At 39.2% G+C, this 16,623-nt stretch overlaps 1 protein-coding gene across 23 annotated transcripts in view; it reads left to right on the top strand.

Moving 5' to 3' along the window:
• The window catches only part of LOC107052934, a 92,324-nt gene that overhangs the window by 18,008 nt on the left and 57,693 nt on the right, over positions 1 to 16,623 (top strand). For 17 of the 23 annotated variants that reach the window (XR_006938703.1, XR_006938714.1, XR_006938718.1 and 14 more), the window contains one exon: positions 3,173 to 3,282. Coding sequence is in view for 3 of the 23 variants with exons in the window: in XM_046939105.1 (XP_046795061.1) it covers positions 3,173 to 3,282 (110 nt within the window). In the remaining 20 variants the exon portion in view is untranslated. Of the gene's footprint in view, positions 1 to 1,264; positions 1,999 to 3,172; positions 3,283 to 15,317; positions 15,491 to 16,623 lie in introns of those variants that run through there. The other 6 variants (XR_006938713.1, XR_006938711.1, XR_006938709.1 and 3 more) reach the window with 3 other exon arrangements.

Raw genomic sequence — 16,623 nt, 5'->3', positions numbered from 1 at the left:
CACATAGATTCATATAGTATCTTGAGTTGGAAGGGACCCACAAGGATCATTGAGTTCAACCCCTGGCTCCACACAGGCCCACCCAATGCTCAAAAGCTATGTGTTGTCCAAATGCTCCTTGAACTCCAGCAACTTGAGGCCATGCTCCCCACCCTCTGGTTAAGAACATTTCCCTAACTCCCACCTGATGCTCCCCTGATGCAGTTCCATGCTTTTCCCTTAGCCCTCTGTCAACAGACAGCAGAGCTCAGCGCTGCCCCTTCTCTCCCTGTGAGGAGCTACAGCCACCATGAGGTCTCCTCTCATCCTCCTCTGTTCTGAACTGCGCAAACCCAGGGACCTCAACCACTCCTCATACACCTTGTCCTCCAGACCTTTCACCATCTTTAAAGCCCTTCTTTGGATGCTCTCTAATAGTTTTGTGTCCTTATATTGTGGCACTGTCTGCTTTAGCCAGGTTTTGCCTGCTGATTATAATTCTGTGTGAATAAAAACTGAGCTGGGAAATTGGGATTCAGCCTATTGCTAGCCTTAATAACAACAACAATAACTCTAACACGTAGTTATAAGTAATGGGAACACAGTGACAGCAGTCATTAGTTATAGGTAATTAGTCATCAGCCATGGGAAGAGGGTGGTAGCAGCAGGAGGCTGGGGCTGGTTGCCCTGCAGACACTGGTGGGAGTACCACCGTGATTCCCTTTGGCAGGTGTAAGCCACAGAACTGCAAAATGAGTAACTTCTTATTTTTGGCATTTTAGAGGCTTTGTTTTCTCATTCATCCTTGGTTTGTCAGTAAGGTTCAAATTTCTTCCTTGGATGGGGTTAAATCCAGAATGAGCCAGGAATGTCCATGTGGTCCTTCCTGCGTTGGTAGCTTCTGACAATGGTAGGCCCATTCATGGGTGTTCACAAGGCACCAAAGCCAACAAAACAGGCCAGAGGTATAAGGCAAGTAGTAAAGAGCTTTTAGTCTTTCTATGTGGAAAAGCCGTTCTGTGCTACCAGAAGAGAAGATGAAAAAAAAAAAAAACTGAATTTAACACAACACACACACACACACGTGCTTTCTGAATGAATTCAACTTAAAGGTCACTGAGGTGATAAGCTGTGCAGTGAAGTACACACTAAAAGTCATTTTCAGCTGTGATTCCTATCAGCTTCTTGATTGGAGAAAACATAATTTCAACCCTATTGTTTGCACCTGTGAGCTAGTTACCTGATTAGCCTAGAACTTAACATGTGCCCAATCTGTTCTCTTCTCATTCTGTAGGTGGTGATGCTTGCTTCTGCTGCTTGAGCCAAGGTTGTGTTCAATGGGCTTCAGCTGCTATTTGCCATTAATACTGATGCACCTCGATAGCATCCTTGTTACTGTTTCCTTTGCTCTGCTTCCAGAAATATTCTACCTAAAAACCTCTTCATCAATTTTTCCTTATCATTTGATGTTTTTCTTCATCTGTGAAGTGATTCATGTCATGTTTCAAATCTCAGTAGCTGTTCTTCATGTAAACCTGCAAAAACTTCTGAGAGGCAGATAACCTTGTTTCTTGGTCTTTTTTCCTCTTTCTTTATGGCTTTTCATATCATGTAATAGTACTATCTATCACCTGTAAAGTATAAATAAGGTTTTGTTTGTTTTTAGATATCTTTTAGCCCATTTAAAATAACTTCACTGCTGAGAATCTAGCTCTGTCACTTCCTAGTGCTCTCTGAGTTCTGCTTGTCTCTTTCTCTAGCTCAAGCAACTTCTGATTTCTAAACCTAGTACTTTTTACATCTCCTATCTCAGGTGCTTTGCATCAGAGAGGAGGATTATTAACTTTTCAGTTATTTCTTGTACTTCAAATCACTTGAAGCCTTCCTATTTCACATGTTGCAATCCTAGAGAAACTTTTTCAGGCTTGGATTCCCATTCTATTCACGCATTTTCAAAGGGTTTCTCTCAGTAATTCCTATTCTAATGAGTGGAGTTACTGCCTCTTCCATCTGAACCTGGTGAGTAAGTTAACAAGTTAGGGGTCTTTTTTTTTGTCATGTGCTGTGCTTGGATTTCATTCCTCTCACATCGTAATTGGTTTCCATGGTGAAAATGAAAAGTACGAGCAATTCAGGCTGTGGTTCTGGAGGGACTGTAGTTTTAAAAGCCATGAATCTAAGAGGAAAATGTAAACTTTCTTGGTGTGAAGAAACATGCTATGTTCCTGTGTTTTAAGAAATGAAAAGTGCTAACTAATCATGCTTTGAACTTGGTATACCAGTCAAAAATTCAACTCTGACCTTGACTTAATAGCATTTAGCCAGCTGATTACAATAGCCTTCCAAAACAAAAATCCATATACGTTGCCTTGGTCAATATCATAGCACAAATGTGAGTAACTGTAAAAACCCTTTCTTCCATTTCCTCCAGAGGAAGGATTTCTTCTCCTGGAAGAAATCCCTCTGAAGTCCCTCGGAGCAAGGGAGTAAGCCACCTGGTCTTAGGGCTGGCAGAACTGCTGCTCTCATTCTTACCACAGCTTTGCCCTGCCTGTTATCCTGCTTTTGCCTCTGTCAGGTTCATTATGGGAATAAATTATCTGCTTTCACTATGTAGTTGGCAGATTTAAATAATTCTTAATAGATTAGTGAGACATTTTTTTTCCCCTGCAGAAGTCCTTCTGATTAAACTCTGTGACATATTGAACATCCAGCTGTTTTATTATTGTGTTTTTAATGACCATTTCAAAGGGATGCCCTGAATAACCAGCAGAGAGACTTTTCCAAATGAAGCTACAGTGCTTGCTACCTTGTCTTCTGCAACAGTGATTGCCCTTGTGCATACTGAAATTTCTGTGAAATTTTTGTGAAAAAAATAACTTTTCACAACTTGCATGAGTTATAGATCTGCTGAATTTTTGTTTAATGTATTAGGAACTTACAGTCTGGGATAGCTGCTTATTATTTAGAAACAAAGCACATCAACAATGACAAAACACTGGAGGAAAAAAAAACAGGTTTGAGATCAATCACCCCCTGAAAAAGGAGACTAATAGAGGAAAATAATCTAGCTTTTTAACAAAAGGCACTCAATTTTCTAATTGCTTTCTGTAGGTCCTTCTGATCTAACACAATCACTGTTGTGTGAGCCTTTTACTTCTGGTGCAATTACTGATTTTTTTTTTTTTACTAGCTTTCAGCTTCTGATAAACCCAGCGACTCATTGTCCAGCTTCCTGTTCCTGATATGCAGAACACATGTCAGAACAACTGGAGGGATGACAACAATGAGAGATGAAAAATGGTGAGAGAAATAAAAAGTATAAAGAAAGGCCACGTACAGACACCAACACAGTATAAGCTTTAGGATTATAGCGATTTGGTCATCATGTAAATGAGAGATTTTTTTTTTTCCTGTTTAATATAAAAGTCTGTGAGTTGTAAAGGATTTGATGAAGGCATGGCTGTTTCTCATTAGCAGTGGCTGTCACTAAAATGAATATGTTGCTGAGTGTTCAGTTTCTGGGAAACGTGGTTGAAACATGAGCGGCTCTTTCGATGCAGAGCACCGAGTCAGATGTTTTCAGAGGGGATGTTCCCCATTAAGTAATGACAGAGAACCATACGGAACGCATTACAAATTGAAATACTGATTGATGAAGTGCCTGTGGTCAGCTTTCTACAGAAATGAGAATTTTGAATGTATTATCACATCAGCATGGAGCTGATCTCACATACCGTCACATTCCGTTTTCATTTCTTTTCTGCTTCACAATCTCACATGTGCGGGTCCAGATCACATTTATAGCGAGCAGAACCTCAGACTGAAGGAAATAAAGCATCAGGTTTGAGTGCTGATGTTTCATTGATTTAGCTCGACTCACAGAAGCTCGCTCAGTAAATCTGAGTTTGTTCACACAGCTGGGAAGATAAAAGCTTCTCCTGCAGCAAGCATCTCCCCTCCTTTCTGAGAGTGGGGATTCAGAACGCTACGTTGTGCCAGGGAGAAGTGGGGTCACCTGGAAAGGCAGGGTAGTTCTGTGCAGCCTTGGGTTTATCAGATTGCAGGTTTTATTCAGGCTTCCTGAGCGTTAATGCTCTCCTCTTCCCACTTAGCTCATTTGCAGGGGGGCAGTGAGGAATATCAGCTGCTTTGTGCTGACTTCAGGGAGAGATCTCTTGGTTTGTTTGCATTCACGTTACTTATTACTTGGGCTTCAAGTTCAGGTTTGTTTCAGACACAGTGACCTCTTCTGTTTTAGAGAGAAAGTAAACAGGGCTGGTCACATGAAATGTGTATAGCTATTCACTGTGTACACAGATGGCAAGTGCATGCATGTTTGAGTCACAGCACATTTAAAGAAAAATGTACAGTCAAAAGGTAAATTTAGAAACTTAGGTCAAATTGTCCAGCTTTCTCTTTTTTTCCTCTCTCTCTCCAAACAGTTCTTAAATGGCACTCCAGTAAAAACCTGAGCAGGAATGGATTTAGATATATATTTAGCAGTGTTTCAAACACTCAAATATTTCTGTTTGAGATCTCAGTGTGAGATGTTTACAGGGCACCACAGATCAGGTATGAAAGCCAGGTCTTGCTTACACCTTCACTAAGGGGAGCTCACTCAAGAAGATGGAGTACCTTGGTTTACATTAGCACAGCTGAGGCCATAACTTGGCCCAGAACCTAAAAATATTTTATGCAGGGAATCTGAAATAAAATAAATACCTACCGATGCCTATAAATGTGTACAGAGGACCATATCTGAAATGAAAAACAAAGAGCGGGAAATATCAGGCGTTCACGTAAAAGCCACTGATGTATTTTAGGGTTTTTTGATTATCATTTAAACCAGACAACCAAGGCCTGACTTTTCAGAGTAGTTAAGAGCGCACAATCCCTAGCTGAATTCTCTTAAAAGTACCTCTTTGTGACTTGCAGAGGAAATGATAACAATCTCCTAGCCTTCTTAAATATGTGAAAGGACTTTTTTTTTCCCTTTCATAAAGAATTAGCTGTGGCAAACTGTTTTCCAGGGATCTGATTTCTGCCCTTCAGACTTCTACAGATGTTCTGGAAAGTGCAGAACAAGGGTACCTTGCTGGTAGGCAATTTGTTAGTTCTCACTTTGTGTTTATTCGTGGCAGAAATCTATGTTAGAGTGTGTGCCAGCAGTAAAGTTCTAGTACTTTGTACTTAAGCATCAAGGATAAATAAGTGTGTAGAAAAAAGTGATGAAATGCACACAAAAAGCTGTTTGAGGATACCAAATACGAAACCATCTGTAAACTTCATAATTGTTTCATTGTTATTACTCTATTAAAAATAAATGTATGCAAATATTAAAATTACATTAATGATTAGTTGAGATTCAGCTGTCCTTCAGATCTTTACATTATGAAATCACAGAAGTCTCCTGACCGTGTTGGCTAGTCACTGGCAATAGGTATAGATTTTACTGGATCTGAAGGGCTTTATGGCAGGAGTAACAGTGAGATATCTGCAGTCATCATTCTGATCGTCTTCCTTGTGTACAGTCTTCTTACTGTATAGAAGTCATGGGCTCTGCTATGAGAAAATACTATTGTGACTGTATGCTCGGTACAGTCCAGAAATGCTTAGATGGGGCGTAGATCAGCAAGGGCTCATAGAACCAGTGCCTGATATGAGCTTTGGTTCCTACGTTATTCTGCCAATTCTGGAGCACCAAATACTGTGGAGGTCTTGCTTACTATTCTCCCCAAGTATAACATGAGCAATAGGAGAGATTTTGTCCGGATGTGAAATGGGCTTAGGTAAGGAGAGGGAAATGTTAATGGCATGTTCTCAAATCTTCTGTGGATGTCCAGAGGAAAAATCCATATGCAATATTGCCACAGGGCACTGCTGAACCTGTGACAGATGATCAAGGCTTTGATGCCATGAAAATTAGTCTTGGAATGGCTATCTGTCAGCATGGGCACACCAGCGTGTTTCTGACAGGGCAGTCAGAACTACCCTAAAAGTGACAGACTGTATCAATTAACCTGAAGTTTTCCCAAAAGTCGGATAAAGTAAGGAATTCCTTCCTTCTCCCTTCACTTGGAGTTTCCAAGCTTCAAGTGGGGGGGATCTAAATTAGGAAATTCAGAATCTAGAAATTATTGAATTTATCTATTCATATATATGGAGATAACGGCATATCTATTGGCTCAGATCAGATGCTCAGATAGCATTACACATATTGCTAATAGCTGTCATTACCATTTTCCATAAATGTAGGTTATATAAAAAGTCTTGCCAAAATAATCAGTATTATTTCAGATTTCTATCTACTTCTGTTATTTTACCTTCAGAATGGCTTTGTTCAATTTTCTTCTTTTGAAGCTGATGGCCTTATTTTTTTTAACTTGCCAATTCTTATACATTTCATCTGTTTTAAAAATAATATTTTCACATTGCACAGGTAACTTAAGATCATCTTGCTTTCTCAGATGTGATCTAGTGCTTACATGTGGGCTTGGAAATACTATTACCTGCCAAAATTTTAGTGAAACTGGTGTGTTACAGACATTTAAGACATCTGAGACTTTTGGTCTCCTATAGAAGATCTGCCATCGGTACAGCCGTTTAGGTTACTGGATGTGTTTTTGTTGGAAAATTGTCTTAGCACAACCACATTTATAAATATAAAGACATACTATGTTGCTGCTTCCCTATATTGCTATTTCCTTTCTAGATTGACATAGGTGATACTGCTAAGAGTACAAATCTAACTGCATCAGTATTAAATGTTGCATTAGCTGTACCTGACATCTTGCTGAAAGTTGTGACATAGGCTCTTAAGTATGAGTCTCTTCTGAAACCAAGATTTAAGGTCTAATTCCACAAAATGTCTTCACCTTCTTTTTAGATTTGCACTTTTTGTCTACTTGGTTTATTTGAAAGTTTCTACAGTTAGGTTTCTGCTGTCAAATTACATCAGCGTTTAGACATCAGGTAGGACCTTGAATATTATTATTTCTGTCTTATTAATGTTAAGACAAGGATTAGGAACAGTGTGAATAAAAAGTAAGACACAAACCTTTTGGAGCTGAACTAGCTCTCACCAGATATGAGTCCACACTTATGCTTTGTTTCTGTTATGAAACTTAATTTGAGCTTCCTTAGAACTTTAGAGGCAGTCATCTGAGAACTAAGTGTTGTGGCTGCATAAAGAGTAAACAAATGTTTTTAGATGTGGTGGGTAGATCAGACTGGATATGAGTTTCTAAGAACATACAAAATTAAATCAGCTTTATTTAGCAGTAGAATGGTTACTGCACAGTGGTAGCACCACACGTGATGCATCCTGAGCGTTGCAGTATCACAAACTAGAGAGATTTGTCACAGAGATGACTGTTCTTGGCCTTGCTGGGAATACCAGTAAGATGTCTAACCACTGTCAGTCATGCTGTTTCTCAGTTTGTGTGCTGAGTTGCGTACAGAAAAAAAAAGTGTATGTAAAGGTGTGGTTGTTCCCTACTAAGTCACGCTGAATAGTACCTAGCTAAATATTGCAGCCCCTGGATTTCACTATGTTATTGCAGGACTCCTGTCATGACAATATCATAGCTGGATGATCACAGCTGGCCATCAGGGAGCAGCTGGAGTCTACTGGTTCAGCAGGAATGATGGCTTCGACTTGAGCTTCTCAATGACTGTCACAGTTGCAGTGTCAAGCAATCTATTTCATGTATTGAACTGCAATTTCCTTTTGATTTCAGTATCGATTGTGGAACACTAACTTATGTGTACCACAAAGTTTCTACCACTTTTTTTTTTACTTTTCTGGTACTACATGTGACTCCTCAGAAAATACAACAACAACAACAACAACCCTTTTTGTGCCTGTTTTGTCTGTGTAGTACCAAAATGTCTTTGCACAAAATGCCAGCAGTTGCTCAAATACTCATTGTGCATTGTATGATTTTTCTTTTTCTCCCTCTGATTTTGACTGAATTGTGAGATAACTCTGAAGAATCAAATAAAAAGGAAGCATAAATCAAAAGTAGGACTCTGTCCTGGGGCCACTCAGCTTCCAAGAGATCTGAAACAAGAGGGTCCTTCTACATCCCGCAGCAACAGCATGGTGTTTTTTTGTTGTTTTTTTTTTTTCTTCTGTAAATGCTCCCTCATTCCTTCTTGCTCTCACTCGCTTTAAAGTGTACGTCTTACATAAATTAATCTGCAGGGTTTTTGGCTGTTTCCCATCCACTGCTCGGGCAAATTAGACTTGCTGATGTTGTTTTGAGGGGGTCCTGCAGCAGCATGAAAGAAATGGCCCAACGAGAGAGCATGCTCCCTTTGGCTCTTCTTCCATGTACTCTCTGGCCCATTCAACAACAACAAAAAAAAATGAGTTCAATTGGCCTGAAAGGCACTGGAAGATTGAAAACCCCTCTGTAGTACCTTAAAGAACCAAAATTACTTAATTAATGTGGAGGCCATTATGTGCGGTTACCATATGAATGAGTAAGTGGACTGCCTGAATTACAGAGCAGGAAAGAGGAGAGGATATCTGAGGTCAGCCTTGTCAGGGTAAAGGAATCCTAAACAATGAGGGCATTGCTTGAAGATTTGAGGAGGAATTTGAAAAAGAGCCCTGAGAGTGAAATTAAATGAAGCATGGGAGAGTATTAGTGCAGATTAGCAGTGCTGTGAAGGATCCCGGTACTGGCTGCCAGTCGCCTCTGAGCGTGGGCAGCCTCAGCTCTACAGGCAGAAACTGGGCAATATGCTCCTGGGGTTTGAAAAGTATTTTCTTGAGCAACGTTAAAAAGTTGCTTTTCCACTCTGTCTCACTGAATTCTGAAAGTGAGCATGCCCCCTTCAGCTGCTTTTTTATTTTTGTATTTTTTGCCAAGCAGACTTAGGACAGAAGTAGGAAAAAGTCAAGCTTCTAAAAGTACTCAGGCACTCAGTGTAAATGTGAGATTCATTTAGTAGCACAGAGTTGTCATCAGTACTGCTTCAGAGGAGAGAACAAAACCCAGTGAAATTAATGAAATTCGAAGCTGTGGTAGTCAGTTGTTGGACTCACTAGAAGAAAAGAACAAACAATGCGATGTGTTTGCTCACGTACGGAATGGAAGAGATGGATGTTGCTGTAGTGAAAACCAGATTCTTTTCCAAAATATGCAGGCTTACAGTGATCTAAATTTTTTTCAGAGGGTTCTTTGAGGCCATTTCAAGATTTTTTCTTTGAGTTTATCTTATCAGCTGTAATAGTGGGCGTTTCCAGACAGCAGTACCTGCAAAAACTCAATTTTACCGTATTCTTAAAACAAGAACCAGCTGAAGGTGGTATATTCTGGAAAATGTTGGCTACATATTTATTTTCTTGGGTTTGGTTTCATTTTCTGTCTTTTTGAAGCGGTATTTCCTTATGTGTTCTGGAGTAAAACTCTTGGCTGCTGGATGTGAATTCCAAGAACTTACCTTTCCTACCAGCTATGAATGGGATTGTTCCGAAAAGCATGCAGAGAGAAAGTCAATCATCTCTCTGAAAACACTTTAGTTGTGCATATGCTTTCCAGAAGACTATGGGTACCGTTTGCAAAGCTCTCCAAGGAATCTCAAGGTGAGCCCTGCCAGGGTCTGTATGAGGTTAGGGATCATGTTTATTTAGACTGTGTCCTTAGTTGCAACTAATGATCTCGACTAATGTCATAGATTGGTATAGCGCAACAAGTCTTAGAGAATAATCATTCATTACCCACTGGTAGTGCAGTTTAACTTTGTTGCTCACTAGCTGGCTGTATGAGCACAATCATAGCTATTTCTTTTTGGAAAGCTGTTTTATAGCTTTCCCAGCATCTTTATTCCTAAAAGCTGTCACTGGCTTCCAAGGTATCTCCTAGATGCTGCTGAGATGCCAGGGAAGCGCATGTGCCTCAGCTGCCTCTGTGAAATGAGCCTAGATGCTTCAGTTGCTTTGGCAATAGGCACACTCAGAACTAAAAAAGTTTTCAAATAACACCAGAACTAGAGAACCAGGGTTTGGCTAGTACTCTAAATTGGAGTAAATTTGTGGGCTCCACACAAATGGTGCTTCACAGCATAAACTGCATTTCAGAAGCAGATTAGATGACATTTTCCAATGTTCCTTCTGCTGCAATTGTTTCATTCCTCTGCAAAAGAACAATTTAAGTAATTGAATTTTCCCTCAGGGTAGGAAAAGTTTACCCCCCCTCCAAGCCCTTTCTTTTTTATTTTCTCTTCTATTAATTTAATTGAAACCAAAATTGCTTGAAATATTGAATACCGTTGGAGGCCTCCCATTACTAAAACTAGAGCTGTGTGGGAAACGCTTTTCCAACCTGCAAAACTTTTGTATTTTCCTAAACGTTCCTGTTCTGAGATAAGAAAACAAAACAAACAAACAAACAAAAACCCCACAAACTTTTAAGGCAGGAGTAGCATGCTCATCTTTATTTAAGGATGCTAGCACTGTGAGACTGGCATGTAACCACCAGAAGTTTCACCTTCAAAATACCTCCTTTTTTCTTGATTGAAGGAAAGAGAAAACTGCTAAAAGAGCAAATGGTTCCATGATTCCCTTTACTACTCAGGGCTTGAGCAGGCTTGCTATCAGGGCACTGTGTTTCAGCTGTGTGCTTTGCAGGTTGGTATGAAGGTTACCAGAAGCTTGAAACTAGTAGGAACTAACACAATGTGGCTCCACAAGTACTTAGCGTTCAAAATGTGTACTTCAGCCTGGCTGAGAAATAACTAAATTCTCTTTGGAAAGCAGTGTTGCTGTCAGAGATCTGTGATTCACCAGTCACCAGGGTTTATTTCTGCAGTTGTCATGCAGAGCTTCACTTGTAGTTTTTCAAGCTAGGACTGACTAACGTGTTCTATCTGGCCTTGATGGGACGTGTATCGATGGATTAAGCCTGGCTTTGCAGCAAAGCAGAGGAGACATTCAGACAAGTTGGCCACAGATTCACCTGGGAGGCAGAACTACCTGCTATGCTATGAATGAGAGTAGACCCTGGTGGCATATTGATTTGGACACAGTAGAAACAACTTATGAAGCCCTCCAAACAAAGCTCCTGACCAACACTGTTGTGTATTTCTGCTCCTTCCCTTCCCTTCCCTTCCCTTCCCTTCCCTTCCCTTCCCTTCCCTTCCCTTCCCTTCCCTTCCCTTCCCTTCCCTTCCCTTCCCTTCCCTTCCCTTCCCTTCCCTTCCCTTCCCTTCCCTTCCCTTCCCTTCCCTTCCCTTCCCTTCCCTTCCCTTCCCTTCCCTTCCCTTCCCTTCCCTTCCCTTCCCTTCCCTTCCCTTCCCTTCCCTTCCCTTCCCTTCCCTTCCTCCTTTGTAAAAAAAAAAAAATCACACTACATAAGTGAGGAACAAAGAAGAAATGAGGTTATTTTTCTTAACTCTAGGGTGAGAACAACCTACAGAGGAATCACACACCTTCTAAACAGTCTGAATTGTTTCTGGTACCAATTACATATGTGATGCTCCTACTAATTCTGAATTGACCGTGGAGTTACTCATCATATCCTCCTGCACTGCAGCACTGGTTGCTCAACATATGGCCTAAATAGAATCCACAGCTGAGTGTGACTTTATGTTAGCATAATGTATATTGACCAAATTTTGACAAGTATTAATCTACTCATCACTGGAGGACACGATTAGCTAGAAATGCTTTTTCTTCTAAATGGGTTGTGGTTAATATACTCCCAAAGCATAAGCAATCCCTTTTTCTCCATACCCATCTGAATAAAACACAGTAACTCTTTTTTCAAAAACTTTTGTGCAACTTCAAAAAGTTAAGTCTTAACCCTGACACTGCTTCTTAATGAAATCCAATTACAGAAATGTGACTTCATTTTAAGAGCTTTTCCCTGTCCCTACTAGTTCATAGCAATTAGAAATCCTTTGCCTTACTAGTCTTTCTTCTATAAGAACTCTATTACTTAAGCTTTCAGATCTCCTCTGTCATGCATGAATCACAAATATATTAATTTTCAATGATTCACAAATTAAGCTAATAAAAATTAAGGCAAGAGGCTGGTAGCATCATGCTCTAAGAGTCTGAGAACAGTTTAATTAAATAAAAAAAGGTTCAAATCTCAAGAAAGATGATACATGGGATCAAAAACTATTTTTTTTCAAAGGATTGTGTATAACTAATCCATTATTAAGATTCCTCTTAATGGCTGCTGCTCTTTCTAATTGGTTGAACTACTTAAGGAAATATTTCAGTGCAGTCATTAGCATAGAAAGCCTGATTGTTTATGCCTTTTGATCACTGATGCTATCAAGGAAGAAGTTGGATTTTAATATTCTTTAGAAGGATGAGTAGAGTTCTGACTGCCATCCAGGTCTCTTATTTGAAACAATATATGTCTAAGATCCTTAAGTTGCATATAGATATCATCTTCTTTCATCAAACGTTTTCATAATAAATGCCTTTTTGTACTATTTATTATAAGCTATCCAGTGAGCATTTTGGGAATCAAATAGATTAGAAGCGAGGAAGAGAGAACACATTCTCCTTTCTGTGGCCCAAATGAACTATACCATGCCCTGGAGATTAATGCTAGCGTTGGGATTCTTAATGAAGTATTTGACATCTATGATTCATTCTGAATAGCTATAGAGGCTAAATCATATACCATCTGCATTTTTTTTTTCTGTTTAAATTGACCTAGGTCAACAAGGTCTAACAGACAGGATAAAGAGGTATTCATCCAAAGAAATGCATCAGATAGTTTTGGTTTGGCAACTTTACTAGCATGTTCTTTTGCTCTGAAAATTGAGAAGGAATCCTTCTGGGTGAAGCTTCCTTACATTTCTAGTGGTTCAATCCTTGAGAACCTATTGCCTTAATGGGGGATTTTTCTGGTTTTATTTGTGGTACTTTCAAAAAACCATTCAGCCCAAAGGCTGGATGTGCATTATTCAGAATGTAAAATTAAAATGTGACTGGTCTGCAGACACATTGAAAATACCTATAATAGTATTTTCAGTAGTCTGTGCCATGTGTGACTAAATTCACTCAGACCATCAGTAGGTGCCTTAACAGAGTATGACTCTTACTGACATCTGGTTGTAGAAGTCAAGGGTTTAGTATCTTTCCTCTGAATTGTTTTCAAACTGTAATTATACAGCCCAGTTATATGTGGTTGTACATCTTCTAGACTGAAAACTCTGATGAATTTATATGAAAGAAATCCATTATGGATGAAGAGGTAAGTCTGAAATGTTGAAATGCAAGGAGAAATAGTACTGGTTGTACAGTCTTGCTATCTTCAACAGCGGACAACAGTAAAACTGATTTTAAAAAGCTTGTCAAAGCTGATATCAAACCATTCCTTTTTTAGGTTGTTAGATAAGGACATTTTATGCTAATCTCTTTCAGAGTGAGTCTAGAAAGCGATTTTTAAAAACACTTGTTACTAAAATCAGAACTGTGCTTTGTGAATCATTAACTCTTATTATACTCATAGGTAGGCTCCAGTATTTGGGCTGACTTTCAAAATGCTGATGGGAGCACACCCACAGAAGCTGAGCTGAGTGAATAATGAAACAGTGAATAATTTATCTGATACACTTTGGTTAGGTTCATGATGTTTGCAAGAATAATTATTTTTGGAGGGTAATATTTTACATTGACGTGTGAGCACCAAGTCCTGGAAATAAAGGCTGTGCTGCTTAGCTGCTCACTGCCTACGTGTGTGCACGCAGTGCTGGCATGCAGGCTTGTGCATGCAAACGAAACCTTCGGTTCTGGAAAGCCACGTGTGCCCTTTTCCACCATCCCCCAAACTCTGCTTTCTGCTGATATCTTTGCCAGTAAAAAAAACAACCCAGTGAACTTTTGCAGACACCAGTCGTAAAAACAGGCCATGCACGGCAACAGTTAAATATTAGTAATAAAATGTAAAGAATCACAGACATTATTATTATTTTTAAAATTACTTTATCCCCTTCCACCCCCCTAAAGCTGTGTCCTTAGGAGCATTTCACTGGTAAGGAAAATAATTTAGTTATTTCATGACTACTATTATAGGTTGCTGAATGTTTGGTTAAGGAAAAAGTTACAGATCAGATTCTTTATTTCTGCTTACACAGAGACTTTATAACATCTTTCAAATAATCCTTTTATAAAGGTCTTTGACTTGCTATAACTTAATTGTATTGAAAAGTTCATGAGTTTCCAGTTGTGGCCGTTGCCATTTAGACTGCAAAGAAAGAGAAACCTGATCATGGTGGCTGTTTTGGAATGAGAGGCACAGTGGTTTCTTGCTCATTCCTCCTGAGCTCATCTGATGCTCTTCTACCTTATGGGAACCCCACCACTCACAGTCTGCTGACCCCAATGCACATGAGCAGCTTCTGTCAGCAATCAAGGAGAGAAGGGTCAGTTTCACTCATGTGGCTGGGAGGTTATCTTTAGTTGTATACATATAATACTAGCATTATACTTTGTTCACATGCATGAATCAATCAACATGCTGCATGATTGTTTATCTGAGTTGTGAGCATAGGTGGCTAGGAGGAAATTCCTTGCTTGGGGAAGGGTCTATGGCTCCAATATTAGGTAGTATAAAGTTAACATATTCATAAGATTGAAAGATACTGCTTTACTTGCTGGCTGCTCAGGCCCTAGATTCTGTAATTTATGGAAGTACTGATCCACACACTGCACACTTACCAAATAGGGAATAAAGTAGGATATCTACAGCATTTGTGCAATTCTCTCTCGACTCAGATCCTTCAGTCACCCTTAGTACAGGAAAAAGAATGATTTCCTTAATATAGGTGAAAAAATGCTAGAAATCCCTACATCTTGAAAAAGCATTTGCAGGCTTGTTTTCTCTGACTATACCAGCTGACTTAAAAAGTTTCTCTCTCACCATACAAACTCCACCTCAAAAGCATCACAGGCTGCCACTGGCTTCCAAATTCTCTTTTCAGAGCAGAGCATGTTTCCATATGACTTAGCGCTGGAAAGCCCCAGTTTTGAGCAGGATTCATGGTTAATACTATGACTACTAAATCTCAACAACACTCTCTGCCCAGCAGTATCCAAACATTGTCTTCAGTGCCTAAATCAAGAGGTAACATTGATTTAGATCCAGACTGAACACTGGTATGCTGCCCTCATCAATAAATTTCCAACAGTAATGATTCTCTTCTGCTTTCCTGGGTAATTTCATATATAACTGTCCTGTTAATTTATCTTTCCTCCTGAAAGTATAAGAGGAAGAAGTTAAATCTTTTTTAGAAGAAGCTTGGGACTTCTACACATTCTGAAGCCTTACAACTTGAACTGATAAAATGATTTGCTCTTTTAGCTGAGCTTGAAGACTGATACCTGTCTAATCTGTTCCTAAAAGAAAACAGCCAGGCTACAGATGTCACATGGAAGAAACATAATGTTCTGACAGTGTGCAAAGTCCACCCTCTCCATACTGTGCTTGTCCTAAATTAACACATCTCATGTCTGACTGTGAATTTCAGGAATTTGGTAAGTTTCTTTCTTTAATGAAAGGGAAATCTTTAGCTAAATGACAGTTTCTCTGGCTGATAGCATTACAGCTATCACTCAAGAATGTCTGCCTCATGGCCATTTCAAGTAGGTGTTGAATCATGTTGTGTTCTTTTTTCAGTGGAAGAAACTTGTATTTTAAAAAAACAGTCAGACAATGGTTACATCCCATGTCACTATATTTATCACCATTTTAAAATTTTCACTTAAACAAATCTTTAGAGTCTCACAGGAATTATCATCATGATTTACAGTGCCATATATTCTGTAACTAGTAGCAGTCATTGGTCTCCATCACCACGTTGCTCTCTGACCATTCGATATGAAATGCTTCTTAGCTTTGTTTTGTCCTATCATGAACAAATATTTTCAGTTATCTATAACTGGGTTTAATATACTCACTGTCGCACCTGACACTGTCCTGACTTGCAAGGATCACTTGGAAATCTTGAATCTCTTTGCTCTCTCTCAACTCAGAAGCTATTTTTATAATACGGGCCTTGAAACCAGTCTGGAACCATCAGTGTCATTTCAGACACTTCAGGGTGATCCTAGCAATGATCTGGTAGGAGAAATCACACCATGTATGGAAAGTGTGTTTGACAAACCAGTATTTTAAAAAAATATATCTCTTTTCCCTCTCTAGCTGCCTGCTCACCTTTGCTTAGCTACATCACAGTTATCTAATGAAAATGATAGATTGAATGATTGCAACGAATAACTTGCACTCCTCTGAATTCCCCAGCTCTTTGCTTTTTCCACAAATTTTCAAGTGTTTTGAAGAAAGACATTTATCCAACAGTACCATTTAGCAATCTAGATACACCAATCCTGAGCTGACTGTGGATGTTGAAAGTACACTATTGATCTTTTAAGTGAGCACTAAAAATGAAGAAATTAAATTTGGGCCTATATTTTGAGTTAAGTATGAGTCTTAAAAATTGACAGAGAAAGCTGGGATATCATAGTTTCAAAACTCTCAGTATCAGGATTATTTCAAACAAGTCACTGAGAGAATTATCATCGTGACCACTACCCTTAGGTTATAGAATTTCTATGTCTTTAGTAGGAATAGATTGACAGTTGCATTTCATTTTGCATGGCGTTTTTAT

Source organism: Gallus gallus, chromosome 3 (genome assembly GCF_016699485.2).
Source record: "Gallus gallus isolate bGalGal1 chromosome 3, bGalGal1.mat.broiler.GRCg7b, whole genome shotgun sequence".
Classification (NCBI taxonomy): Eukaryota; Metazoa; Chordata; class Aves; order Galliformes; family Phasianidae; genus Gallus; species Gallus gallus.
The sequence above is the reverse complement of the archived record's forward strand: the minus strand, read 5'-3'. Positions and strand labels throughout refer to the sequence as shown.